Genomic DNA, 24922 nt, shown 5'->3' with positions numbered 1-24922 from the left:
CTTTTCAAAGTTGAACTTTGCTCCCTTTGAAGATGCAGCTTCCACAGACAAAATGTTTTGTGGATATCCAGGAATCAAAAGTGCATTTGTGAGCTGGACACTCACCACTCTGCCATTGCTGTCAGTGAGTTGGATCTGGGCGTCCCCCTTTTTCAGTACACTGCCAGCAATCCGGGTTCCATCTGCCAATTGCATGACGTGGTCCTTGGGCCGAAACGTCTCGTCAAATCTGATGAAAGCCTCTTCGCTGGTCATGATGTGAGCAGATGCACCACTGTCCACAAGCAATCCCTCTGGTTGTGCACAGTGAGGTTGCCATTCACTCGCCCGGAGTATGAAGGTCTCCCGCTCAGCAGGGTGCTCGTCTCTGGCCTGTGCGGTGCTCAGCCTAGTGTCCGTAAGGATGGCCATTTTGTTGCTATTTTGAGTGTAAGCAGGCCTGAAGTTCCGCTGTGGTTTCTTAGCTTTGCTTCTGCAGTCTTTTGCTTTGTGTCCAACTTTTTCGCAAATGAAGCATTCACCGTTGAAGTATTTCTTCTCATTATTCCTTGGTTTGGTCTGCTTTGCTTTGTAGTTGACTGTCATTACTTCGTCTGCTCGTGGCCTTGAGCGGTAGCGAAGTGAGCATTCAAAGCTCCTCAACCTAGCCTTGAACTCACTGAAGGTCAGAACCTCTCTTGTCTGTGTGACATGCACAGAAAATGGTGCATATTCATCTGTGAGTCCTTTTAACACCATGGCCACTAACAGTGCGTCGCTGAGGGTCTCTTTAGCTCTGTTCAGCGCTGCCACAATCTTCTCAACACGTGCTAGATAATCTGCTAGCTCCTCTTGATCAGCCATCAGCACGTTGGTTAATTCTGTGTAAAGTCCAACAATCCGCGGTTTTTCTTCTGATTCAAAATGGCGTCTCAGTATTTCTAGACTCTTCTTTCCATCGTCTGGCGCTTCATACAGGATTAGCATTAGCGTCTTATCATCCAGGCAACCACATAGTTCTGCATAAGCCAGCTCGTTTTTCCTACCGGCTTCTGGGTCTGCAGCCCCCGCTTGCTGGCTCCCGATAATAGCCTCCTTCAGGCCGAGCGTTTTCAAGTACGCTAAAAATCTGGCCTCCCATATGTGGTAGCGTGCTTCGTCTCCGTCGAACCGCGGCGGGAGTCCGCGTCCGTGTATGGCCGTGCTTAACATTCGACTGGGCCCATAACCTGTTGAATCTCCTGCAGCGGACAGCTCCCGAGTCGCGCGCGTGCTCCCACCTGTGCTCTCAGGTTCAGACATTTCTCTGGAGTATTCACTGATACAAACGAGACTGGAGGCACTTTCAGCTTTCCGGCAGCCATCAACCTTGTCACCACGAAGAACTCGCAGCAGGTGGCTCCGCCTTTATTTATACTGACAGGTAACTGTGCGCAAAACAAAATAGTTCCCCAAACAAGAACACGTAAAGATATTCATCGTAGTTCAACAATTTTGATACGCCTACCTACTGGAGAGTGTTGTTCACTTGGTTGGCTGTTGTGAACGGGTTCCTCTTCACCATAGAAATTATTCTGCGATCATCCACCACTGTTGTCTTCCGTGGACGTCCAGGGGCCTCATTTATAAACGTTGCGTACGCACAAAAGAAGGCGTACGCCACTCTCTACGCAATAGTTGAGATTTATAAAAAGCAAACTTGACGGGAAAATGTGCGGTCCTTCACGCAAGCTCTGACCCAGGCGTACGCACAAAAACGGATGAAATGAGAAACGGCGACGCCGTCGGCAGATGGAAGAAACACGTGAAAGTGAAAATGACAATACTGCCTCTGATAAATAACATGAAGACTTCACAAAGCAAGTCTTACAATTAACAGCCTACACGAACACCCGTTTGATCGATCAGCAGTGAAACAAACAAAAGAAATCAAACGAAAATTACAACAGAAATTCAAATGAACACATATTTGCAAAAAGAAAAGTGAAATATGTTCTGCAATATTGGCATGTTGTGCAATTCATCCTCATAAATAATATAAATAATATAGTTAACAGAACGAAATAATGTACACAACTGATATTCCCGTCAATGTGTCCGTCTGGCGGAGCAGATATAGGAGCAATCAGACAGACAGATGGATAGATAGAGAGAGATGCATTAATTCTCCACTGGGGAAAGTTGTTTTCATAGTAAAATATTTCTTCATAAGCTACAGAATTATGGTATTCATGCATATGCCTTTAGTTTGTTTTATTTTTCATGAAACAATGTATGGCGTATGTCTCAACCATTCAGAAAGCAACAAGAAATTACATTTGCGCTGAACAATTTCCCATTTCCACGTCGATTATTCCCGACATCTGTAGCTTGTCAGATGTAATTAAATGGAGGGAAATAAAATGCCCCATCACAATGCGTAATGACGCACAATGGCTGATCTTGCTCTCTTAGAAGATGTGGCAAATGGAAGAATTCGGAGTGAACGCATCTTTAGACAGCAAGGAGACTTGCTGGCAAACGAGGACGAGTGGCTTATGAGCCGGTTCCGACTTCCTCTGCGGGCTTTTGGGGGTGTGTCACCCGGTGCATCTGGCGCGTGGGTGTCCCCCTCCGCCTCAGTCACCACTCCACTTAAAAGGGATTCCCCAATTATTGCCGCCAGTCTCTCATCAGGAGGGGTCAGCTCCGGTGTCCCCCCCCCCCCCCCCCCCCACACCCGTGGCAGACACGGGTGTGTGTGTGTGTGTGGGGGGGGGGGGGGGGGTTCAGCGCTAGACGTTTTTTTGCCTCGACTTTGATGTCCGACCTTTTCTTTTTTATTTCGGGCACGGTCCGAGGTTGTGAGGCTACAGCATTTACAGCGTCTGCCACGGTTTGCCACTCACGTGCCTTTTTGGCATTAGTAAGGCCACACTGTGCCCTCCAAACAACATTATTCTCCTCTTTTCCACCTCGCCAACGATAACTTCTACTTCACATTGAGTGAAGTTACGTTTTTTTGATTTTCTCTCCGTGTTTGGCATGGTTTCGCAATCAATGAATATTCATTTGTGGGCGTTTCACGGACTATTTATGGGCAACTATGGGCGTGTCATGTAGCCGCAAAAGCTGCGCAGCATTTAGAATCGGTTGTGATTTATTAAGGGAAAGATGCGTAGGATGTGCGTGCGCACGGTTTTATAACTCCGAATATTTCTGTGCGTACGCACGTCCTATGTTTCATCCGTACGCCACTTCTGACGCAAATCCTACGCAAAGTTTTATAAATGAGGCCCCAGGTCTTTTTACGTTGCTGAGTTCACCAGTTCTTTCTTTCTTTCTTAGGATGTACCACAGTGTTGATTTTGCCACTCCTAATACTGTAGCAATTTCTCGCTTGTTTTTTTTCAGTTTTCTCAGCTTAATGATGGCTCATTCACCTGCATGGAGAGCTCCTTTGACCGCATGTTGTCTGTTCACAGCAAAATCTTCAAAATGCAAGCACGAGTCCTCTAATCAACTCCAGGCCTTTTATCTGCTTCAATCATAATGGCACAACAATGGAATTGCCCACAGCTGCTCATGCAATAGCATGAAAGTCAATTGTCCAATTACTTACGAGCCCATGAAATTAAGGGATTGTGTTTAAAAAATGCTTTTAGTTTTTTACATTTTTATGCAATCTTTTTGTTCAACTCATGGAATAAAAGCTGAAAGTCTGCACTTCAATGGCATCTGAGTTGTTTTATTTAATATTCACCGTGGTAATGTACAGAAACTAAATTAGAAATAATGTGTCTCTGTCCAAGTATTTATGGTCCTGACTGTATGTTCTTTAAACCACAGTAGGAATGTCCAAAGTCTGTCTCATGGGCCTAATGCCCACGACAGCCCGCAGGCTCCTTTCAATAATTAAATAATATGAGGTCCTCAGTATTTTCTTAAATCTGTGTACAATTTTTTAATTGTGTTTGGCTAAATTATGTTTTAAGTTGTTGTCAACCTTTGTAAACAATCATATGACCTTTCTGTGACACTTTCTAGCTCATTTCTACGACAGAGTTTAAGGGCCACCAAAAACAAATAAATAGTAAAATTATAAGATTTTAAGTCGTAAATTTACAAGAAAAAAATTCGTTATTTTACGAGATTAAAATCGAAGTGAGCACACAAAGCAGTAAGTGAACGCCGTGCAGCACGCAGCAGAGCAATCCGACTAAACTCAGTTGAACAAGTGAGCTGAATGTTTATTGATAACGTTCCAAATGTTTGGAAGCTCATTTATTTGATTTACGATTTATCAATGTTTTCTTTATTGATGGGGGGGGGTTTGTAGGATCTTTGCAGCCCGATAAAGCCATCGGTTTCCCTGCAGTTATCCACTTGAATCCTTTCTTCCTCCAACAAAGACAAGATCTCTACGCTTGTGTGATGCTTCCGTCTGAGGAGGAGCACTTTTTGGCATTTTCAATGTTCTAATGCTAATATAACAGACTATTTTCATTCGTCTTTGTTGCTTTATGTTGAAACGGGATGTTTCATCTGGAGGAGGGGGCGTAACACTGTTTACGTCCCCATTGGTGTTCGGATTACAGGTTCATGACGTAAGGTGACAAATGAACTTCAGGTTCTGTGAATGAAAAGGAAAATAAAGGCTGCAGCAGTCCTCTACACCCAAACGTGTCTCTGAGCTCCCTTTTTTACATATGAAACTCCGCTTTACTGACACCGAACCCAGGAAAGCCGGCTCCAATGAAAATAATCTGATGTTGAGTCGCCAAAAGGTTCAGAATCTCTTTGTTTTTTGAACCTATCCGGAAATAAAGCTTCACAAAAGGCTCCACGTATTTCATCTTCAAGCTAGGCTCAGATAAACGGAAAACTTCGATGTTTTTTCCCCCCTTAATCTATGACTTTTTTTCTCGTAAATGTACGAGAACGAGTTTTCTCGTAAATTTATGAGATTAAAACACGCAAATTTACGAGATTTTTTCTCGTAAATTTATGACTTAAATCTCGTAATTTAACAGTTATGACTTTCTTTCCGTAGTACATTTCTAAAATTTCAAGTGTAAAAAAAAAGAAAGGTTTACAGTCAGGGCCACAGTTTCCAGGACAAGTGGAAATTCACTTATTTTTGTGAAATATGAAGCAAACTGTCTCTGCCAAATATCCCATGAAACTGTGTTTTTTTTTTCAAATATTTCAATATCAAAAGACAAGTCATGCAATTCATGAAGAGCTAACTGGTAATTAATGACGAAAAATGCACAAATTGACAGAAATTTTGTTTAAAAACCAATTTGTATGTGTGTGTTTTTGTCAAAAACAAATTAAAAGTATGAAATTGCAATAAAATAGTCCAAAGAATGTCAGAACGAGTGGTTAGCCTTCAAAAGATTTTCACCTCACCAAATCTGGTCCTCTTAGCAAAAAGTTGGGACACCCCTGCATTAAGGTTTGGTGAAAGCAACTGTTTTGAGTTTCTTTGCTGACAGAGCTGTTCACTTTTTAAATTTTTTATTCTCAGTAAATATTTTAAGATGCTAAAGAAGACAACTGCTTTCTCACCTTTTTCTTTTGAGTTTATTGTTGCTGCAAAGCTCAACAATTACCGTCGCTTACCTAATCCCACTCAAATTTATTGTGAAAAACTCAAGCAAAATTACAAAAACAGAAATCATTATTTAAAAAAAATGTCAATATCAATTATCAATTTTAGTTCCTTGAAACAGAAACCGATACATGTTTTATACGTAGCATGTGCATGACAGGACATGTTTTTTTCTATAGTTTTTATCCTTCCTTCCTTCCTTCCTTCCTTCCTTCCTTCCTTCCTTCCTTCCTTCCTTCCTTCCTTCCTTCCTTCCTTCCTTCCTTCCTTCCTTCAATCCATTTTCTTAACCCACTGTAACCCTTTCAGGGTCACAGGGTTGCTGGAGCTGTCGGACAAAGCGGCTTACACCCATTGACTGTGTAAGAGAATTGGACAGATTTTACTATGTTGGAGCCAGACAACACCAGTGAGCAGTGATCGGTCCCCTTTTGCCAATTAGGGGTTAGCTTTTTTGAAGCCCACACCCATTCCGCTGTAAGTGGCCTATGGGGAATCTGTCAAACAAAAGTTCGATGTGGGGGCCAGCGGGCACCACATGCTTTTATTGAAGCATCGGATTGTTCATTTCATAACTTGAATAACTTGGATAACTTGGACCAAAGAAAAATATCATGAAAAAAATTGGATTAGCAAGAACATTTTGAAAGAATATCAGAGCAAGAATGTTTACTCTGACAAATATAATGAAATAATAATTACATAATGAAATAGCTGTGTACTTTTCTATATAGGTCTATGGGATTTTGGCTTCTCTGAGCCTGTGGGTACTTCCTGTTTGGAATGCAAGAGATCCAGTTCTTATCAATAGTTACACCCTGAACAGTTTGCCAGTCTGTTGCAGGGCTTGATAACACTACTTTAAAGGCTATAACAATGTACATACTACTCCCTTGTTATAATAAAAAATATAAATATAAAAATATTTTTTCTGCATTTGCACTGATGGATATGTCTAACAACATTTTGTTGTCTGTACTTTTACATATGTAATGACATTAATGGTAAAACTAATCTAAAAACATACAATGGCAGAAATACCATCATTAGTTTAGTCATTATACTATATTTTACTGTGAATGACCTTTTTTCCATGTTATTTTCTGACTAACTGATGAGCTAGCAATGGCTCACCATGGGTGATAGCTTCCTCTTGCTTTCTCTTCTTCTTTTTTAGGATACACTCATCTTTTTTAATTATGCTTGACTATGTAATTGGAAAAGCTTGTGATACCTCGCAAACTTCCTGGCTGATTCACATCATAGGACAAAAAGAGTATCTCAACAGTTTAAAGTATCATACAACCCCCTTTTAAAAAAAAAGTAGTTCCAAACCTCTTACGAAAATTGGGAATGTGCCCTTGTGCCTTCCCTGTCTTTTGCATGTCCTCCTCCCTTTCCCTTTCCTCTTCCCATTAGGGAGGGATGAAGGAGGAATTAAATTGATCACTATACTTTCCGGGAAACAAAAAGGAAAACCGGTGCATTCCCAACGCCAGGAGGGCGTTCCCAATGGCCCTCTCTGTGGCGAGATGACATCATTGGAAGGTTGCCCAATTCCCACTGTTCACAATAAGTTCACAGTCGCCTTGTTCCATGGTGGCACACTGGCCGTGGAAGAAAGATGGAGCAAGAAAAAGGATAAAAAATTGACAAATGAAGAAGGTTACAAACAATTTTAGGATCAAAGCTGCTTTGCATAGTAAAACACAAACATCTTCAGACAACTCTGCAGACCAGGTCTCTGCATTCCCCGGGATAGACTTGGCTTGTTGAAGACATCAAGTGGTGTTTGAATTGATGCCCTGGCAAAGAGATGAGAGCCGTGATAGTGAAACACACAGTATATCAGAGTTTATTTGGACAGTTAAGTCATGTGTTTTCACTATTCGAGCCTCCTGAAGATTTAATCTGCTATTCTAATCTGTTTTCTCTTCAGTGAAATCATTGTTGGCATGCTGTTTCAATCAGGCTCTGTGTTCTTGTTGTTATGAAATAGCTCACTGTGCTTTCAGTTCACACAAGCTGGGAGATGGAAAATTAACAGTGGAATAAAAATCTAGACAAAAATGATTTGTTTACTTCAGTTCTACCTAAAAAGATTGCATTATAGACGCAGACTTGTGACAAGACTATGTCATCGCCTTCAATTCTACATACATTTTTCAAACTAACTAGATGTAAAATTTGACCACATGTCTCTGAGAAGCTCTGTCCAGAGTAGGTAAACCCTGACCACAAGCAACTGGAATTTTGTTCATTCTCTCAACCACCGAGCCATTGTGTTGCCACAGGCCATCTTGTCAAAATGAAACAGTTTGCCTGCAGCCACTGACCACAACAGATGTTCCTTTGCCCAGCACTCTCCTCGGCATGTGTGTTCTGTTGAGTCTAGAGCCAGCATACTTGCATAGACTGGCACAGTTTAAGAAAAACAAAGGCAGGGAAATTCTACGATGGTGTCTTTATTGGCCTGTGAGAGAATACAGTGTTTAAGACTCACAGCCTTTAAAACTGCATTAAAAGTTCATGTGGAAAGACATTAAAATAAACCTGCTGTACCTGATTAGCACAATAGAGCTGCAACTAGTCCTGTAGCCCCTAAATCACCCAAGTCAATAAGTGCTAGGATATCTCTTTGTGCACTTTGGCCCTCTGGCAGGTTTGTGGAACATGCAGTAGGGGAAAAAGGTGACAGCCTGCCGGGATGCCAGGCGGACTGGGAAGAGTTCGGGAAATGTCTCGCAAAAGTGTGAGCGCGCACTGCAGCTCAGTGAGCGTCTGCCTGCTTTTGGGAACCATAAGGAAAAAGACGGAGTTTGATAACAGCTTGAGTGTGTGCGCGGAGGGATAGTTTGCCCAAGGGATGTACCCGATGTTGACTCACACTGGTTTGCTAATCGAGTCCCACAAGCCCCTGTAGCCATGTGTAAACGAGAGGGGCTGTCTTTCTGTGTCGCCCCAGAAAAAAAGTTTTGAAAAACAGAAATGAAACGAGAAAATAAAACGGTTTTGTTGGGAAAACTTCTGCAAAACCTCTCCAATAAACCATAAAAAACCCCATATAAGTCAAAGGTTCAGGTGATATTTGAAGATTCAAATACTGGTACCCATCCTCTACCTCTTCATTCCATTAAGATTTTTTATTTTTTAATGACTGACAACTGAAATAAATGTTAGAAAATTAAAAGTTACAATACCGTGTACAATACCATGATAAAGAGTCGACAGAAAAACAAGTTTTTGCTTTGGCAATTTAAGACAGCACATTTCTTCTACACTTTAACTAAAGCTAAAGGGCTGTTCAAGATTTCCAGATTTAATTAGCAAACAACACAATTTAGCACAGTTTTGTGAAAACCTTAAATTACTGGTGTGCACTGAGAACCAGGAAGCAGACAACAGATAGCCCTCTCCATGTAAGCAAGTGCAGACAGAGGCTGTTAAATACATTTACACTCCAATAACTTTCACAAGTTGGAGGGACTGTGGAGGGGGGAGCAGGAGAGGCCAAGTGGATCAACAAGGAGCTATTGATACCAGAGATCTGAGCTGATGTTGGTTTGAGAGCAGAAAAAGGATCACAATTGTGGTTTGTGCTAACATTGTTGACTTTATTTAACCCTAAATATGGCCAGCTGAACGATCAGACAACAAGAGTCCATTCACAAAGAAACATAGGCATTCATGTTTATGTGCGGGGACTGAATCTTGCTATTGATATGCTGCGTACTCCACATGGAAAGTTTCCAGACTCATTCCAGTTTTTCAACATTTTTGGCATCTTTAAAAAAGGATTTATTTCATTTTTATCAGTACAGAGTCTACACAGAAGACTCAATACTCAGAGGAAATGTGCCTTTTTAAAAGAAAAACATTTAGTGATTTCCACAAGCTTAGTCATTTTTGTGCCTTTTTTGCCAAAAATGTATTTAACTAAAATCTGTTTTTTTTAAAGTGATTGTGTTTAAAAAGCATAATGTCATTATTGTTTTTTTTATCCATGATTAATATTTTCTTACTCTTAATGTCGAAATAGGAAAAAAAAATAGTTGCCCTATTTTTATTTGGTTACCAAAAGTGTAGCTTCAGTGACATATTTCATTTACTGCTCATTAAAATCTAAAAACACATTTTAAATATATTTAAAGATGAAATGTGATAATGAAATCATCAAAGTGCAACAGTCTGTTTTCCTTGTGTCCTTTAAAATACATTTTTATGTAATTTTGACATTTCAAGCAAATCCAGGGTTGTACAGAGGGGTCAGTTTAAGCCCAAATCATGAACATACTACCCCCATGCGTAACAGTTCGGGTATGCCCCAGTGATTTTTCTTCTTCTGTTTAATGTATGAAAAAAAACATTACTTCTATGATTATTCCTGCTTTGTGGACATCAGTGAATGAAAAGCAGGACAGTCTAAAAACTCAGGTAAACATATTTAAACATAGTACTTGAAATATAGTTTTGATGAGTTTTAGGGAAAATGTCATGGATTTGCATGACGGGACAGCATCTGGGCACAAACTCAACTGCAATGTGAAAATGGCTACACACTGATGCTCTTCATTCATCTCAACAGGGGTGTGTGATCCAAACCAAAAACGCTCTGGGCCTTTGAGATGAGATAATGATTTTCTTGGAGTCAGAAACATGACTTGACTGACAAAACATCTGGGAATTCTATTCAAATTGACATCCTTCTCACCTTACATTTCATGTAGAGTGTGATCATCCACATTATCTTGGATGTGAAGAAAAACAGAGTGTCTGACATCTGCTGTTATCAGAAGTCATGATTTCCAGTACATCACAAACACATCTGATGGGCTGTTTCTTAGATTAGCTGAACCCAAACTTTGCCTAAATGTAAGTTTATTTCCACTTGTGGGCACATAAGTACATTAAATAAAAGAAAAATTGAAAAAACATTTGTCAAAAAGTATTATACTAAATAAAAAAAAGGCTAAGTTTGGACCGGTCTTGTATTCAAAATTTTCAATCTCAAAGTAGTTTACAAATTCCTTTCACAGATATTTGAAGACCAGTGTTTAAATCCTGTTATTTTAAGTTGAGGATTTATAACAAGGCAGGCAGAACAAGACAGAGTTCAGGGGAACCTTTCACTGTCTTTCCACGAACAGTGTGTGTGCATGACTGTGGGTTTGTGTGCGTGTGAGTTTGTGGTGTAATTACAGCCAAGTCCCCGGCATGGAGCCCAGTAGAAGTATCGTCAGTCTGTCTGTGGCATGCGGTGGTGGTCCTGACCTTCCTTCTCTACTCTTCTCTCTTCTCTTTGCTAGAACCCAGTTTGATTTCCTATCTGCACAACTGATCTTATCCATTAATCTGAGTGCTGATGATGTTTACGCTGCTTGTATATTAAGGCAATTAGACGAAGCAAGCTAGAATTTAAAGTAGCTGTGACCTCAGTTCTTTTGTAAATCTAAAAGCTTTGAACTCTGAGTGAGCTAGTTGGCTCCAGACAAGATTTATCTGCTGTTTGTCTAATATTAAGTCACCTGATCCAACTGTTCATGTCTTAGCTTTAGGGAGCAAACACACATATTGAAAATGTTAGCTAAAAAAACCTGACAATATGCGTATATTCAAGCGGTTACACATTGTTAGCAGCATTTAAAGTGTATGATACAGTCCACGTCTACTGAATTTTGCTAGCATTTCTTTTTGCATGAAGTCTTTTTTTTCCGTTGGTTTTCTTTTTTTTAAGTGTGTGCAATCAGTGAGTCTGGAATGTCTCAAGACATTGCAAATCCTAATCATCAGCATTGCAGTCTTGCCTTGTGCTCAGCACACATGAACCTAAATGTGATTTAGACTACGTCTGTTGTGGTGAGACGATAGTTACTTTCATGAGAGGGCTGCAGAAAAATGAAAGTATTTGACAATCAGGCTGTGTTGCTGGCAGTGGTGACATGTCATGGGAAGTCCTTTCGATTTCTTTGAAAGTTGATTCAAGAAAATCTGCCACTGATTTCATTTGACACCTTTCAAACAGCTTTCGGCCCTGACTGTGTTTGGGCTTTGATGCTTTAGAAATGTGGTAGTAGTTAGCAATGCTGCAAAGTAGATCTACAGAAGTGTGAGTGCTAGATAGAGCAGGTAAACATAGTGTGAGTAGGAGCCTGCATGGTAACCCCTGCAAACACACAGACACACACACTCCATCCAGGGGGATTTATTTGACCCCTTATTGCCAGCGGTGAGCCTGTGGTGGAGATGAAAGCATGCCTTCCCAATGTAGCCCCAGTTTCTATAGCTATGGACACTGACTCACACTGTTCAAACACAATAGAGGGGCCCTGCCACTCGCCCATGCCAGAGCCCTCTCCTCTCCCCACTCCATCCGTCACTGCAATCATATTTTCAAAACAAAAACAAGCCGGTTGGGGTTAAGCATGATTGAAGTATATGATATTTATTTGACTTTTGAGCACACATTTGTGTGAAGAGGCCCATTTGACCCTGTGGGTCCAAACGAGCAGCGCAGAAGTCAGAGCTTTTCCGCGTGCAGATTTCAAGTGTGCGAGTGTGTGCGCCGCAAGCCAGGCCTTTGATGGCGTGGCCGGAGCGTGCCTAATGTGACTGCTTGCTGGGGTGGGGTGGACTCAGGGGGCTGGCAGTGTTAGGGCCTCCTGCGCTCGTACTGTCTACCCTGCAGTGGCCCAAGGCTCCCCCGGAAAATTTCAAAGGGCCAAAGGAATCCCCCCACTGATGCCCCCTCCATATCCCCATGTTTTCAGTAGGGATGACATCATCATCTGCACAAAGGGGGTTGGAGCAGAGGTTAATATGTGTGTAGGATACAAGTCCATCAGTCCCAACATTCAGCTGAAATTTTTTCTTCTTTCCTTCTTCACATTGGTGTTGCAGATCAGATATGCTTTGTGACTTAAAGATACAGCCCAACTGTGAGTAACATAATTATATCATTGTTTGTGTAAGTCTGTTTCCTCAGTTAAAACATCAGTTACAATTGCAGGATAAGGGTCAGATGGATTATGACATTTCAGGAAAAAAGTGAGACGTTTTGTGGGAAAAAGGAAGATTGTGAAGGTAAAAGTCATATTGTGAAGGTAAAAGTCATATTGAAATGGCATATGCCAGCCAATCAGTTGCAACCCTCAAAATGTACACAAGAGTTACCCTGGTGAAGATTTTAGTGTCCATAGATGCGAACAACTCTTTTCTCCGCTTGCGCACTCTGAAAATGTTCAGAGGTGAGAGCTGGTCGCTCTCGACTGTTTAATGGGCCGCCCGTTTGCCAACTGTTCCTTTGAGGGGGCCAGCTTGTCGGGTGTTGGAGCTGGGATTTGGGAGGGAGGGCCGGTGCCGCTGGATCAGACGGTTAGAGGGGGGTCCGGCTCCATTCATTTAGCTCTATGAGAACAATAGCTCTCTACTTCAAACAACAAGAACGCAACCTGCTGGCCCCAATGTCTGCGAACGAACACTCAGCCATGCACATGCTGCAACATGTGCTTTTATTAGAACTGTCTTAATTGATCTGAGGTATTTCAGATCTGAGGTCTACCTGAAGGACAGGAACTCAACACTTGCAAATGAAGACGTCAAAATCTGCAGCTCACCAGGCCATTTGACACATGTGCACACACTGGGCCCTATGCTCACATGCACAGTGGGACATACAATCAAGGGCTCCAGGGTGCCCACCCCCCATCCTCGGCAGTTCTCTTGCTGGGACGCTCTCCCTTGCTACCACCCAGTACCCCACACCCCCCTTCTGAATTCACTGGCACTTCCAAAAGCTCTGAGGCGCCAGTGGAGCGGGGCTCATCTCTTGGGAACAATAAAGCCAGATCTTCATAAAAACTTCAAAAAGGCCTCGGCAAGTGTTTTATAGGTGCTTTAAAGGTTTATGGGCCCAGGGGAGGGAGAATGAGAGAGAGAAATGACTGATGCAGTAGTGGTAGGCTTCACTTTTCCCACCCACTGTACACACATTCTTACAAAAACACACACATGCCTGCTTGAGCACACATGTATGCCACTGCTAATCCTCTAGTATGTGCCAAGCTGAAATCGGATGGTGGTAGGCGGGGTGGGGCTGGGGGTGGACGTGAGGGGCCGAGGACTCAGGGGTCAAAGTGAAACGGGCATTCAATTCAGCTGGTGTTACTGCGAAACAGAAGATGAGCAATAAGGGATGCCAGTGGAGAGGAAGCTGTGAAAGTCGTCAGAGAAGCTCTCACTTTATCGCGCAGGTTTCATTTCCTATTAAGTTTGAAGTAAAGTTTAACCTTTCCGCGTATTGAATATATCACACAGGAAGGTTCATCTGTGTGTCGAACAGTCAGCACCGTAATTTTTACAGAACATTTTTAGAGTTTTGTGCAGCTTTGCACAGCTACCGTAGGGATCCAACAATGGATCGGCAAATTTTCCAACCTCCATATTCTAATTTGGATTATCAGGAAAAACAGGCACTGCAACTTTTCTGGTACTTCTTGAAGAATTTACAAAGACCCAGTCTGCATAAACACTTTATTAATTGAAAAAAGTTAAGAAAACTCCTTGAATCACTGGCTACTTAAACGAGATGAGAAACTGGGATGTGTTCTGATGCTAACCATGTGCAGAATGCATCAAACTTATGAGGCTCTTGTTAAAAGTGGCTTGTTTGGTGCATTCTGAAGCTTCTGTTTCAACTCAAACCAATTTTGGTCTAGGACTGTTGCTCGGGAGCGTGGAACTGTTTTTTGTTGGTTACTAATCTTTCAAACCAACTGCTTCCACTCACAAACTTAAGCATTTACAGTACCTTGACCAGAAACAAGTTTAACCTGCATTGAGATGTCAAGCTGAAGAAAAAAAAATCCATGTTTTTATCGTATACAAAATTAGAAAAGTGTGTAGTTGTTGTGTATGTGTTTTAAAGTTGCTGAGGGCTGCAGACAAAACGTTAATCTTCAGAAATCTCAGGGTTTAAAAGGTGAGGCACCATAAGTTGAAGCTGATCAGTGCCTGAGATTTCTCCCTTTTCAGTAGGGATGTGTATGGAGCCCCGGTTTTATTTAATTTGTTTTACATTTACATCATGACAGCAATATGTCAAAACATTGCCGTTTAGTTTTCTTTAAATAACTTCTTTTTTCATATTTTTTACTTTTCAAGTTGGAAAAATGTATAAAGTAAAATGTTTTGTTAAAAAACAACGTTGTTTCATAATGAGGAAATAAAACACTTTGTTTTTAATTTGTAATTTATTTATTTTTCGTCCTCAAGAAGTATCGATCAGAGTACCGTTAAAATACTGGATTGAAAAGCAGAATCAATAAGAGTAGTAGTCTCGTTAAAACCTTAACGATACCCATCCCTACTTTTCAGCATGTACCAGTAGCTGTTTTGCAGGTGGGCCAGTTTAGTTGCACCCATTAATACCTATCCAGTTCCTGCTTAGAGGCTTAACAGCCTCAGATTCTTTGCTGGTACATGCAAACACCTACTGCATGCTTCTGCAAGGTGCACAGATTCACTCCGTTGATTTCTGGACACAACATTTTTGATGAGTCACCCAAAGAAATGCACACTCATGCCACACTTGCGCTATTTTATGAGCGCTAAAAGCCACTATTCAAGGTGTTTCGGGAATGTTTTTTTTTAAAAAACGTTTTCAGATTTATGCCAGAAGTTAAATTTAGCTCGGGTCCTCCTGGAGTCAGAAGATTTAAAATTAGGAGGTGTCAGAATTCCAGTACAATTCTTAAGTTACTGTCAATAAACGGTAAAGGGTCGGTCTTAAAGGGGTAGTGTGCTGGCAAGTGTGTATTATTGGATGATTTGTGAGCGACAAGCTGTTTGTGAAAGACCGTGTCTCGAAATAGTTTAAAAGTGTAAATCTTCTAAATGGTACACATGTGCATTTTCACATCTATATGCTGCTAAGATTCTTGAATGTGTGCTGTGTGCCAGTTCAAGATTGTGTGCTTGTTTATACGTGCTTCTCCACATTAGTGTTTGTAGGATCTGTTGACAGGGAAGCATGCAGCATTTTATTTGCTCAAGGGCTGAAAAAACATATGGTGCTAGCAAGAGAGCGCTGTGATATGAGACTGCTGAAAGCAAGCTGGCCTGCCAGATTTCAACCCTGGGATCATGAGTCAACTAAACATTTAAACATGCTGTATATAAAAGCAACTGTGCAGTGTGAACATTTATTAATGCACAAGAAAAAAATGCATTTACTGTTAGACCGTGACAAGTTGCTTGCAGTTTAGGGTTTTATATTATTTGCAGTTTCTATCTCTAATATTTTATAGAGAACCAGAATGTGAGGAGGTTTTATGTAAAGATCCAAGAAAAAAAATCTTCTAGGGTGTAGAAATCCTGGTTGTTTTTCAAAAACATGCACCACTTCAAAAAATGTAAAATAAAATTCCAACTTTGTAGAACAAATCAAAACTTCATTTAAAGTTTAAAACTATTTTTTAACATCAATAAGCTGAAAGATTTGCTATATTTTTGCTAAAAAACTGATTATATTCAAAATCATAAATATTAGTCTGTATTTTAATATCTGTAACAGAAATCATTGAGAGAAATCTCAATGACATGAATTTTAGCAGAACAGTGGGATCAGTCAAGCACCTGAGAACTTTCCTAATAGTGGGTAAAACTATCTTGTGCATATTTGTCTGTTATCTAAATACTGTAGCATGTTTTTATGATTCCAAATATTGATCAGGGAATCATTTTTTAACGCATAGGTCTTTAAAGTTCCACACCGATCATCTTTTGATGTATTTTTAAGTCTTCCCAGTGTTTTTTTTTTCATAATGCTGCTTTCAGCCAAAATAAAAATATATATTTTTTTTAAAATGTAATTTTCTGGGACATAGTTTTTGCAGAGCGGTAACAGTTCTTGGAAATTAGCTTTAGAGTTGTGAGTGAAAACGTTGGTGGGGAGAAAGCCTGCCCCGACTTCCCATCATCCAGCTGTTTACATGCTCTCCTGCTAGTTTACAGCACTCTATTATCCCAACATAACATTGACAAAAATGACAAGCAATATCAGAACTATCCAGCTGTACAGTTGTGAGCAAGATGCAAGCTCAGACGGGGGAAAGGAAGAAGTACATGGATTTAGTCGTCTACAAGTGGATGTATCAGAATGGAGCAGGGAGTGTGTGACCCACCGATTGTAGCCACTATGTCACAGCTACAAGCTTTTTCCAATGGTTTTTCTTTTTAAAGAAAATTAAATACTCAGAAATGCAATTTTAAGCTTCATTTTCTTTATATATGTCCTTTATCATCAGAAAAAAAAGTAGACCTCAAACCTGTTAAAACTACAGATTAAAAGTATAGATTTGCAGCTTCAATGAGTTCAAGTTAGTGTGTTTCTTCTTAGGTTGAAGTTTTGATTGCAAAGTTTCAACAAAAGGTCAAGTCTGGCAATCAGAGTAAAGTGGAATGTTTGGTGAGTGATAAAGAGAGGCCATAGACATTTCCTTGAGATTTCAAATGACTGAAACCGCTGGCCTTGTGGTATTCCTGCTGATGAACTCGTACAGAAAGGGGCCGTTTAAGATTGGATATAACCACTTTCCTCTTAACAAGCACAAAGCTCTTAAGATGTACTTCTTTTAAAGCTGAAATGTTGCAATCTCTGGGACTGGTGAAGGAGAAGTTACCAAGTCAGGCATCTGCTTCTTTCTAACTTGCAGTCTAACTGGCTGTGATGTACTGATAAAAATCAGTAATCCATGACCCTGGTAGTCTGCAGTGTATTTGTCTGTGTCCACCACTTGAGTTCAAGTCTGCAGCTTCCCAGTTGATGAAAACTGGATGCGAAACAGCTGTGAAGTCATTCCAAAGTAACACTTACAGGAGGAAAGCTCAATTCCTATCATCTCCATCATTAACAAATAAGCGATTAGCTTTTGTGATTGCATTATGCATGAATGTCGGTGTAATCAGAACACGGTGGAAAAATGAGGCAACTCTTTAGATTTTCAGCGTAAAAACGTGTGGCACTGTTGATGCATAAAGATGACAACCACTTCAACTACAAGTCTTACAAGGTAATAATGCGTAAAACACATTACTGCTCCAGGGTAAGACGTGTGGGTCAGAAACTTCCGTGTGTTGCAATCTGTGAAGAGACGAAAAACCCACAAAAACAACCAAGGCTTTTTACTTTGTAATATTCATTTATTGTTCAATAAAAATAGATTTAAAAAAGTGACGTGATGTCTCCTTCATGACTTGCCTGATGGATCTGCCAACAGCTCCTTGTAAACACTAGGGTTTTTTTCTTTTTTTTAACTGGAAAAGGAATTTATACCTCTTTCTTTCCCCTTTAACGCAGTCTCAAGAGCTGGTAACTTCCCTGCTCTTTAGCTTTTGTAGTGGTGACTTTCTTTTTCTTTAATGTTAGTGAATATACATTCATTTATTCCTTAATTTATTTGTCTATACACCTGGTTCAGTTGCTGGCAGAGAAAGTTCTTTTTGGCTGATGGCCATATTTAAAAAAAAATAGCCTCAAATGTTGTGAATAAAGAGGACATCTAGGTGCAAACACACAAGTCAAAACCAGCATTAAACCAATTACAACTCATATAACATTTTAAGACATCTCTTTACAGTAGTTACACATAAATACATCCCGGAAGGTGTAAACACTGAGCCTTTTGTGACAGGTTCATTATCTGGTGAGTCTGGAATGCTACAATAACTGAGAAAAGGTCGCTTGTCTTCACTTCTCAAATTTTCTAAAAGACATTTTTGATGCTACATTTGAGTTTTCATTCCCAGTGGTAATGATGGGGAACCTAAAGTGACATTTCAGAGGAAAACATGATATTGTACAATCGAAAAAAGTTGATGGAAAAACCTTTTACCATTTCTGATGATAAAAAGTGATAAAGTTGTAAATCTAGCTCAAAAGGAAGGTGAAGATTGATTAGAGGCATTTTTTCCAAAGGGAGAGGAAACAAATGTGTTTTCTTTTTTTTGGACAGTGTCTTTGTAGTTTAGCAGAGACTGTATCACTGAAAACCAGATGTACATGATCTATAAATACAAACGCATTTTGTCACAGGAGAATGTGAAGTGTGAATATAATAAAACAAATGTGACATTTCTCTATTAGATTTTAATCCACAGATCTCAAACTCCAGGCCTCGAGGCCCAGTGTCCTACATGTTTTCCAGCTAACCTGTGAAGCTCCTTATTGGCTAAACACACCTGTTCCAGGTCATCAGCAACAGATGAGGCAGGATTTCTCAAAAAACAGCAGGATGCTGGCCCTCAAGGCCTGGAGTCTAAGACCCCTGTATTATTCCCTTTGCCTTACAAGAATTTAGGACTTTCTTTTTGTTTTAGAATCAAATTTGCCATAGATGAGCCTGTTTTACACAAATGTATACTGGCAGAAGTAAAAATTTCCTCCTCTATATTAATATTACCAAAGTATGATGACACAGATATCTAGTCAAAAACTCGCTTGTAACTTGTACACCTGATAGGCTTGTTTAGCATTTCCATTTGGAATAAGGGATCTTATTAGCAGTTGAGAAAAATTATTCTGGATTAAAATGGTTATGGTGCTCAAATCTGCAAATTCGAATACTTTTACAGATCAAACCAGTAAACTATTGCGTAAAGAATTTGTGCTTTTGTCCTTTATTGACAAATCTAAATCCTCCAGACCAGCCAAATCCAAAAATGTATTTTAAATAAAATAGCAAATTACTTCACTGTTAAGTTCCGCTCTGATCTTCTATTTTATCCCATAAGAACCCACATCCACTTGTTCTTAAAAATAGAATTATGTTTAGTTTAGTTGCAAGTACTTCGTCCAGCTCCCTTCGCTCATCCAGAACTTAAACAGCCAAACTCAATGCCCTCTCCTACCTGAGGCCTTATTAAATACATATTTGTATTATATAGGATGTTGTTTAGAATTAATTTTCAGGAAATTAAGTCTTATAAAGTTTTCTTTTGAAAGTACAACGCAAGTTTGGATTTTAAAACCAGGACCTGTTTCTGGGTTCGCCGCCTTTTTGCTGCGAAGTTGGTGTTTTAACGCACTGGAAATAAAACTCCTGCGTGAAGCTTGTGGTGTGGAGGGACAGACATGGAACACAGACGATCACGTTTCAACGGAACGCAACGTAGACTGCAGACGGACTGGAGGAAATCAGCCTTCACCCTCACACCCCAACCTAACATTAGTGTTGTAACAAAAATGACGAGCAATATTGGAGCGATCCAGCTGTACAGTTTTGAGCTAGTTGTCTGCTCCTGATTCACAGCGATTTGAATAAAGTCATTCTCCGAAATGCCATTTTCAGCTTAATTTTCTTAAAATGTCCTCCATCATAAGAAATATGTCACAAGAACATGTTAAAAATACCAAAAGCACAATTTTAATCAGAGTGGGTCTTTAAAAAAGTGCTTCAGGTAAGCAGTGCATTGCTGCTACAAACCTACTAAATTTCCTATAAAAAAAAGACATTCTAGGTTTTTTACATGTCAAGTGCATTTTGTTGTTGTTTGTTTTTTTTTAAGATCTGATTAAGTCCAGACAGTTTTTTTGTTTTACTATTTTTAAAACCTTTAAAAGAAAAACATTTAAAAAGGGCAAAATATCTTGTATCCTTTTTTCATTTTACAAAAAGTTTGGGTTGCTTTGCTGAGAAGTGCTGGGCCTCTTACCAATTTCAGACATCCTTTCTATTGAAGAGACAGGTTGTGGATGATGGCATGGTTGTAGAACTAAAGGAATATTGGACAACAGAACACTGAACTGGTAAACTTTAACAGTTTTACAGTTTGACTACAGTACATCAAATGTACTCAGCACAATTTAGGAAGTTTTACATGCTATTCTCAGCAAACCGGCTGAAACCAAAAAATAGAAAATATTGCTTTTTCTGGTTTGAAAATCCAACTTAGTCGCTTAATCTAATTCTTTACAACACGACGTACTCATAACAGTCAGCTACACTAGACTGAGTCTACAATACAAAGGATTTGATGGTGTAAAGAGCACCAGAAAGTTAATGTCATTACACTTCCTTTATCACTGAGCTTACTGGTACCAGAGAGCATAATGGTCAAAGGTAGTCAAGTGAGGGCCAATGGGACAATTATTAAGCTAAATTTTGCAGCCAGGTGGCAACATCAGCCACTTCTTTGCTGTTATCTATTCTTCTCTTCCGTTCAAAGCCCACTTTCATAGTTTTGGAGGCCAATAACTCTTTGGGAATGACACGATGTGATAATTTAGATGATAAGCCCTTACTGTGTGTAATTGTGTATTACAGTGTTCATGCCGTTTGGCAGAATGCACCACCCAATATTATCATGTCAGACATGCCAGAAATGAGAAACCTCTTTTTTTTCCCCCTGCTTTTGAATTTTCTGACAAATAGAACATATCTATGTTCCACTTTCTCCTTTTGGTGTCAGTCTGAGGGGCTGGTGCTCATAGACAGGGTCAAACCTACTGTTCGGAGTGAGTGTTAAAGCCGAGATGCTGATGCAAAAAACAAACAAACTACAAAAGGCTCCCTTTTTTCAATACTTTGCCCTCCCTGGCTTGCTAGTGGAAGAGTCACACTGTGGTGGCCCGGCTGTGTTTGAGTGCTAGTGGTGAATACTCTTTAATACGAACACACAATTTCCCCCTCTGCCAGGGGTTTTGGAGCTCCAGGGGACAGAAGTCGTCCTGAAGCCACTTCTCTCTGTTGTCCACAACCAGCACGAGACCAAAGTGCTTCATCTGTTCAGGACTGTAGTAAACACACTGCTCATGTTCGATGCTGCCCTTGCTGCTCCCCAGCATGCGCCGACAGACTGTGTTCATCTCCTGCACCACCAGTTGTACCATCTCCCGTGCAGTTGTGCTTGGAGTTATGCAAATCTGCAATGTAGGAGAAGAAGTCAGTCTTTCTCAAACACAACAGGAACGTTTCTGGATTTTTTTATAGATTGCACATTAATACCTTAACACTGGTCTCCTTTGGCAGACCTGTGCGATACTGCGGGTACACTCTCAGTGTGGCATGGCAGCCTTTTTTGAGAACAGCAGAAGATGGTGAGGAGAGTCTCTGAGTGCCACTATCCTGTGATAATGTACGTGCCGGTGGGAGAGGCTGACAGCGTTTGTTAGAACAGCAGCGGTCCACTGATGAGGGTCTATGCCATCTTTGCTGTGGTGAGGTGGAGGGTGGGGAGCAGGTGGTGTGGTTGGAGTGAGGTTGGTGGTGTGATGACGTGGAGGAGGGGAACTCCAGGCTACTGGTTCTCACACAGAAAGCCTGCCTCTTCTCTGTAATGTGCAGCAGTTCGATCTGCCTGCTGGGAAGGATGAAGTCACTGTCAAAGAGCTCCGGGACTCCCCTCCGCCTCTCTCCTCCACACCGAATTCCTCCGCCGCACCTCTCACCTTCCCTTCCAAGCTGTGACTCAGAGGCCTGGAGGACGTCTGGTGTGGAATCTCGCAGAGATCCCCCTCCATGTCCACTCACTCCTCCAGAACCACTCCCGTCACTGCGCAGTAAACCTCGGGTCTCCAAAGCTCCAGAGGACGACAGAGGTGACGGAGATAACAGATCCAGCTCACGAGGACTTTGAGCTCGACTGGAATCATAGTCGCTGTCTGTGGTGAGGAAAACCTCAGAGGAACCTTCCTCGTCTGACAAACCCGGAAAATCTTATGGATGTAAAAATAAAAAACAACTAGTTAGAACCGAACAACAGCAGAATTTTAGCACATGGTGCACACTCACTAAAATCCTTAAAAGCCATTTGTGTTCCAGACCTGAAAGTTTGTGGCAGTGCTCTGGGGAAGGCATGGGAGAAGGCATGAAGTCTGGCTGAGAGGAGGTGGAGGGAGGCTTATCTGGCATCACCTCCTTAGAGAAGTCAATTATCCAGCTTATGAAGATGCCTCCTGTTGGCTGCTTGTAGCGAGCATATTGCAAGGCATCCATTATCCACCTTGCATCCCGCCAGACATCCTCCATTTGCTATTATCATAAAAATTGTCTCAGTATTACATTTCCACAACCAAGCTCAAGAAGAAATCGTTTTTTTATTTTTTTTTAGCAAATACTGCCTGGCTTCAATCCATGGTGATACCTGCATGTGCTCTTGAACTTGCTGATGTTTCTTCTTGGCAGCAAGCAGCTCATCTTCAGAGAAGGCTTCTCGAAGTGCCTGCTGGGACATAAGCGATTCCAGCTCCAGCAAAGCCGACACTCTGCAGTACTGGCCGATGAAACTGGGGCAATAGGCGTTAAAGTGAACTGTTGGGGAAAAAATAGAAACCAAAAACCTTTCTCAAAACCAAGTTTTAGAAAGCAGTGGTCATGCATCTGGCTAAAACTTTAAACACTGACTGAGTTCGAAGATTTGCAGAGGCAGGGTGAGGAAGCCTGAGCGGGGAGAATATGGGTTATTCTGACCAGGAGCTGTGCAGACTTCATCTGAAGGTGGTAAAAGGAGCAGGAAGGACACTTTCTCCCCAAACTCCAACACCTCCTGGCTGTAAATACGGAAATCCTGTGCCTAGAGATAAAAAGATGTTCATCAGCAGGATTTCCCCTTCAGGAGAAAAGTAAACTGTGACATAAAAAATTAGACACAAAAGCATAACCAGTTATTTGGTCTAGAAGATGGTATGTGTCACTGTAGTTTGATGTAAGCTCCTCTCACCTGATTTCCAGGAACATTGATGTGAGCCATAAAGGTTTTGATGGCGCTGCGCAGGTCGTGAAGAAGACGATGAGGAGCACTTTGCACATCATGATCCATTTCCAGGGACTCATCCAGAGAGCTTAGGGCCTGAAGCCACTGCCACTCCTCTCTAAAACACAATGTCATGTTTTTTGGTTTGCTTTAAAGGCTCATATGCTTTGATATTTCAATGTCTATTGTATACTCAAGTAAAAATATAAACACCAAATGGTTCTTGAGCCCGTCAGCTAATGGGACTTAACTTTTTTAATTGGTTAGCATATGATTCCCACCTTGATACATTACTATTGTCCCGGATTTTGGTGTGGCAGAGGATGTTGGGTAGTTTCTGAGGTACCAGTGCTCTTATCTGCTCCACTGATGTGCACAACTTCAGGTAGCCCAAGTACAAACCGGGAGACAAAAGCTTCCTGCTGCGCCTATGATATGCCATCTTCTCCTGGTAACAGAACAGACACTGAATGAGGGAATGGTGATGCAGAGCTGAACATTCGGTAGTTAAAGATTTGTCTCTTATCCATCTTTAATTTCAGGATAACTCTTATTTTCATATATAACTTTTTGGTTGATTCTTGACTTGCTCGAGTTTAATGATCTTTCTTACATTTTTCTACTGTGAGTCAGTACTGAAAATAGCACATCAGCACATTTTCTTTTGCATTTCATCATACAATTTGTTCCCAACTGGCCACAACACAAATACTTGTGTAAGCTGTGGTTTTGTAAAGAGAGCCTCCACCATAGTTTTGAAACCTCGAAGCCAAACCATGGCACACTGGAGACAAAACAGCAATGCAACAATGGTATCAGGTTTACTTGAGCCACATAGACAAAATCAACTTGAGGTTTAGTTTCAGATTGTGGTTGTTGTGAACAAAAAACAGAATTAGTTGTGAAACGGTAACGTTGTCTTTATACAAATAAAATATGTTTTTTTGTCATATCTGCTTGTTTTAGTGGTGGTGGCATACATAACACTTTTAATTGGAAGCACATTTCAATTTACACTTTAGAGTCCTTTTGAAACTCTTATTATTTTCCTGCAGTACTATTTTCTTACAAAGCACAATCTTTAACCTTTTTAAACATCTGGGCATTCATTTCAGAATTGCAATGTATTTCCCAGGCACTTACGTGGAGTGTGATAAGGAGCATGTCCAAGGCAGTGGGCTCCTCTGGGGATGAGATGGACTTGCGCTGTAGCTGTAGTTTAGAAAGTGGCATCCAGCGTACTCCGTCCAGGTTTGGACCGGCCTTCATATCTTTTAGGAGCACCAGCAGAGCGTTACCATGTTTGTCCTTAATTGGCTCATAATAAAAATGGCCAAGGTTCTGGATTCCCAGCATTCCCTGATAAAGTCATCAGTGAGTCAGTAAAAAGCACAAATAAAGTTTAAAGCCAAAAAAATAAAAGAAACAATCTTTTCAAAACTGTTATTTTACCTGCAGCTGGGAGATGGCCTGCAACATTTTGATGCGTGTCTGCAAAGTACATGAACAAGATGACTGGGATGGACCCAGGCACTGCTGCAGCCAAGAAATCTCATCCCATAGATAGGACACCTGTTGCAATAGCAGAATTTATACAAA

The 24922-nt window shown here is 40.8% G+C and overlaps 1 protein-coding gene and 1 long non-coding RNA gene across 8 annotated transcripts in view; one reads left to right on the top strand and one right to left on the bottom strand.

The window, feature by feature from the left end:
* LOC111946375 overlaps window positions 1-24922 on the top strand; it is a 118737-nt gene that overhangs the window by 27729 nt on the left and 66086 nt on the right. The window lies entirely within an intron of this gene.
* The window catches only part of LOC101159862 (ankyrin repeat and fibronectin type-III domain-containing protein 1), a 148537-nt gene continuing 143541 nt past the window's right edge, over window positions 19927-24922 (bottom strand). For 3 of the 6 annotated variants that reach the window (XM_023949109.1, XM_023949108.1, XM_023949112.1), the window contains 9 exons: window positions 24776-24895; window positions 24467-24682; window positions 23605-23771; window positions 23291-23441; window positions 22975-23143; window positions 22715-22881; window positions 22395-22602; window positions 21577-22286; window positions 19927-21494 (listed from right to left, as the gene is read on the bottom strand). In XM_023949109.1, coding sequence (XP_023804877.1) covers window positions 21186-21494; window positions 21577-22286; window positions 22395-22602; window positions 22715-22881; window positions 22975-23143; window positions 23291-23441; window positions 23605-23771; window positions 24467-24682; window positions 24776-24895 — 2217 coding nt within the window. In that variant the 3' untranslated portion in view covers window positions 19927-21185. Of the gene's footprint in view, window positions 21495-21576; window positions 22287-22394; window positions 22603-22714; window positions 22882-22954; window positions 23144-23290; window positions 23442-23604; window positions 23772-24466; window positions 24683-24775; window positions 24896-24922 lie in introns of those variants that run through there. The other 3 variants (XM_023949111.1, XM_023949110.1, XM_023949113.1) reach the window with 3 other exon arrangements.

This window comes from Oryzias latipes, chromosome 19 (genome assembly GCF_002234675.1).
Source record: "Oryzias latipes chromosome 19, ASM223467v1".
Classification (NCBI taxonomy): domain Eukaryota; kingdom Metazoa; phylum Chordata; class Actinopteri; order Beloniformes; family Adrianichthyidae; genus Oryzias; species Oryzias latipes.
The sequence above is the reverse complement of the archived record's forward strand: the minus strand, read 5'-3'. Positions and strand labels throughout refer to the sequence as shown.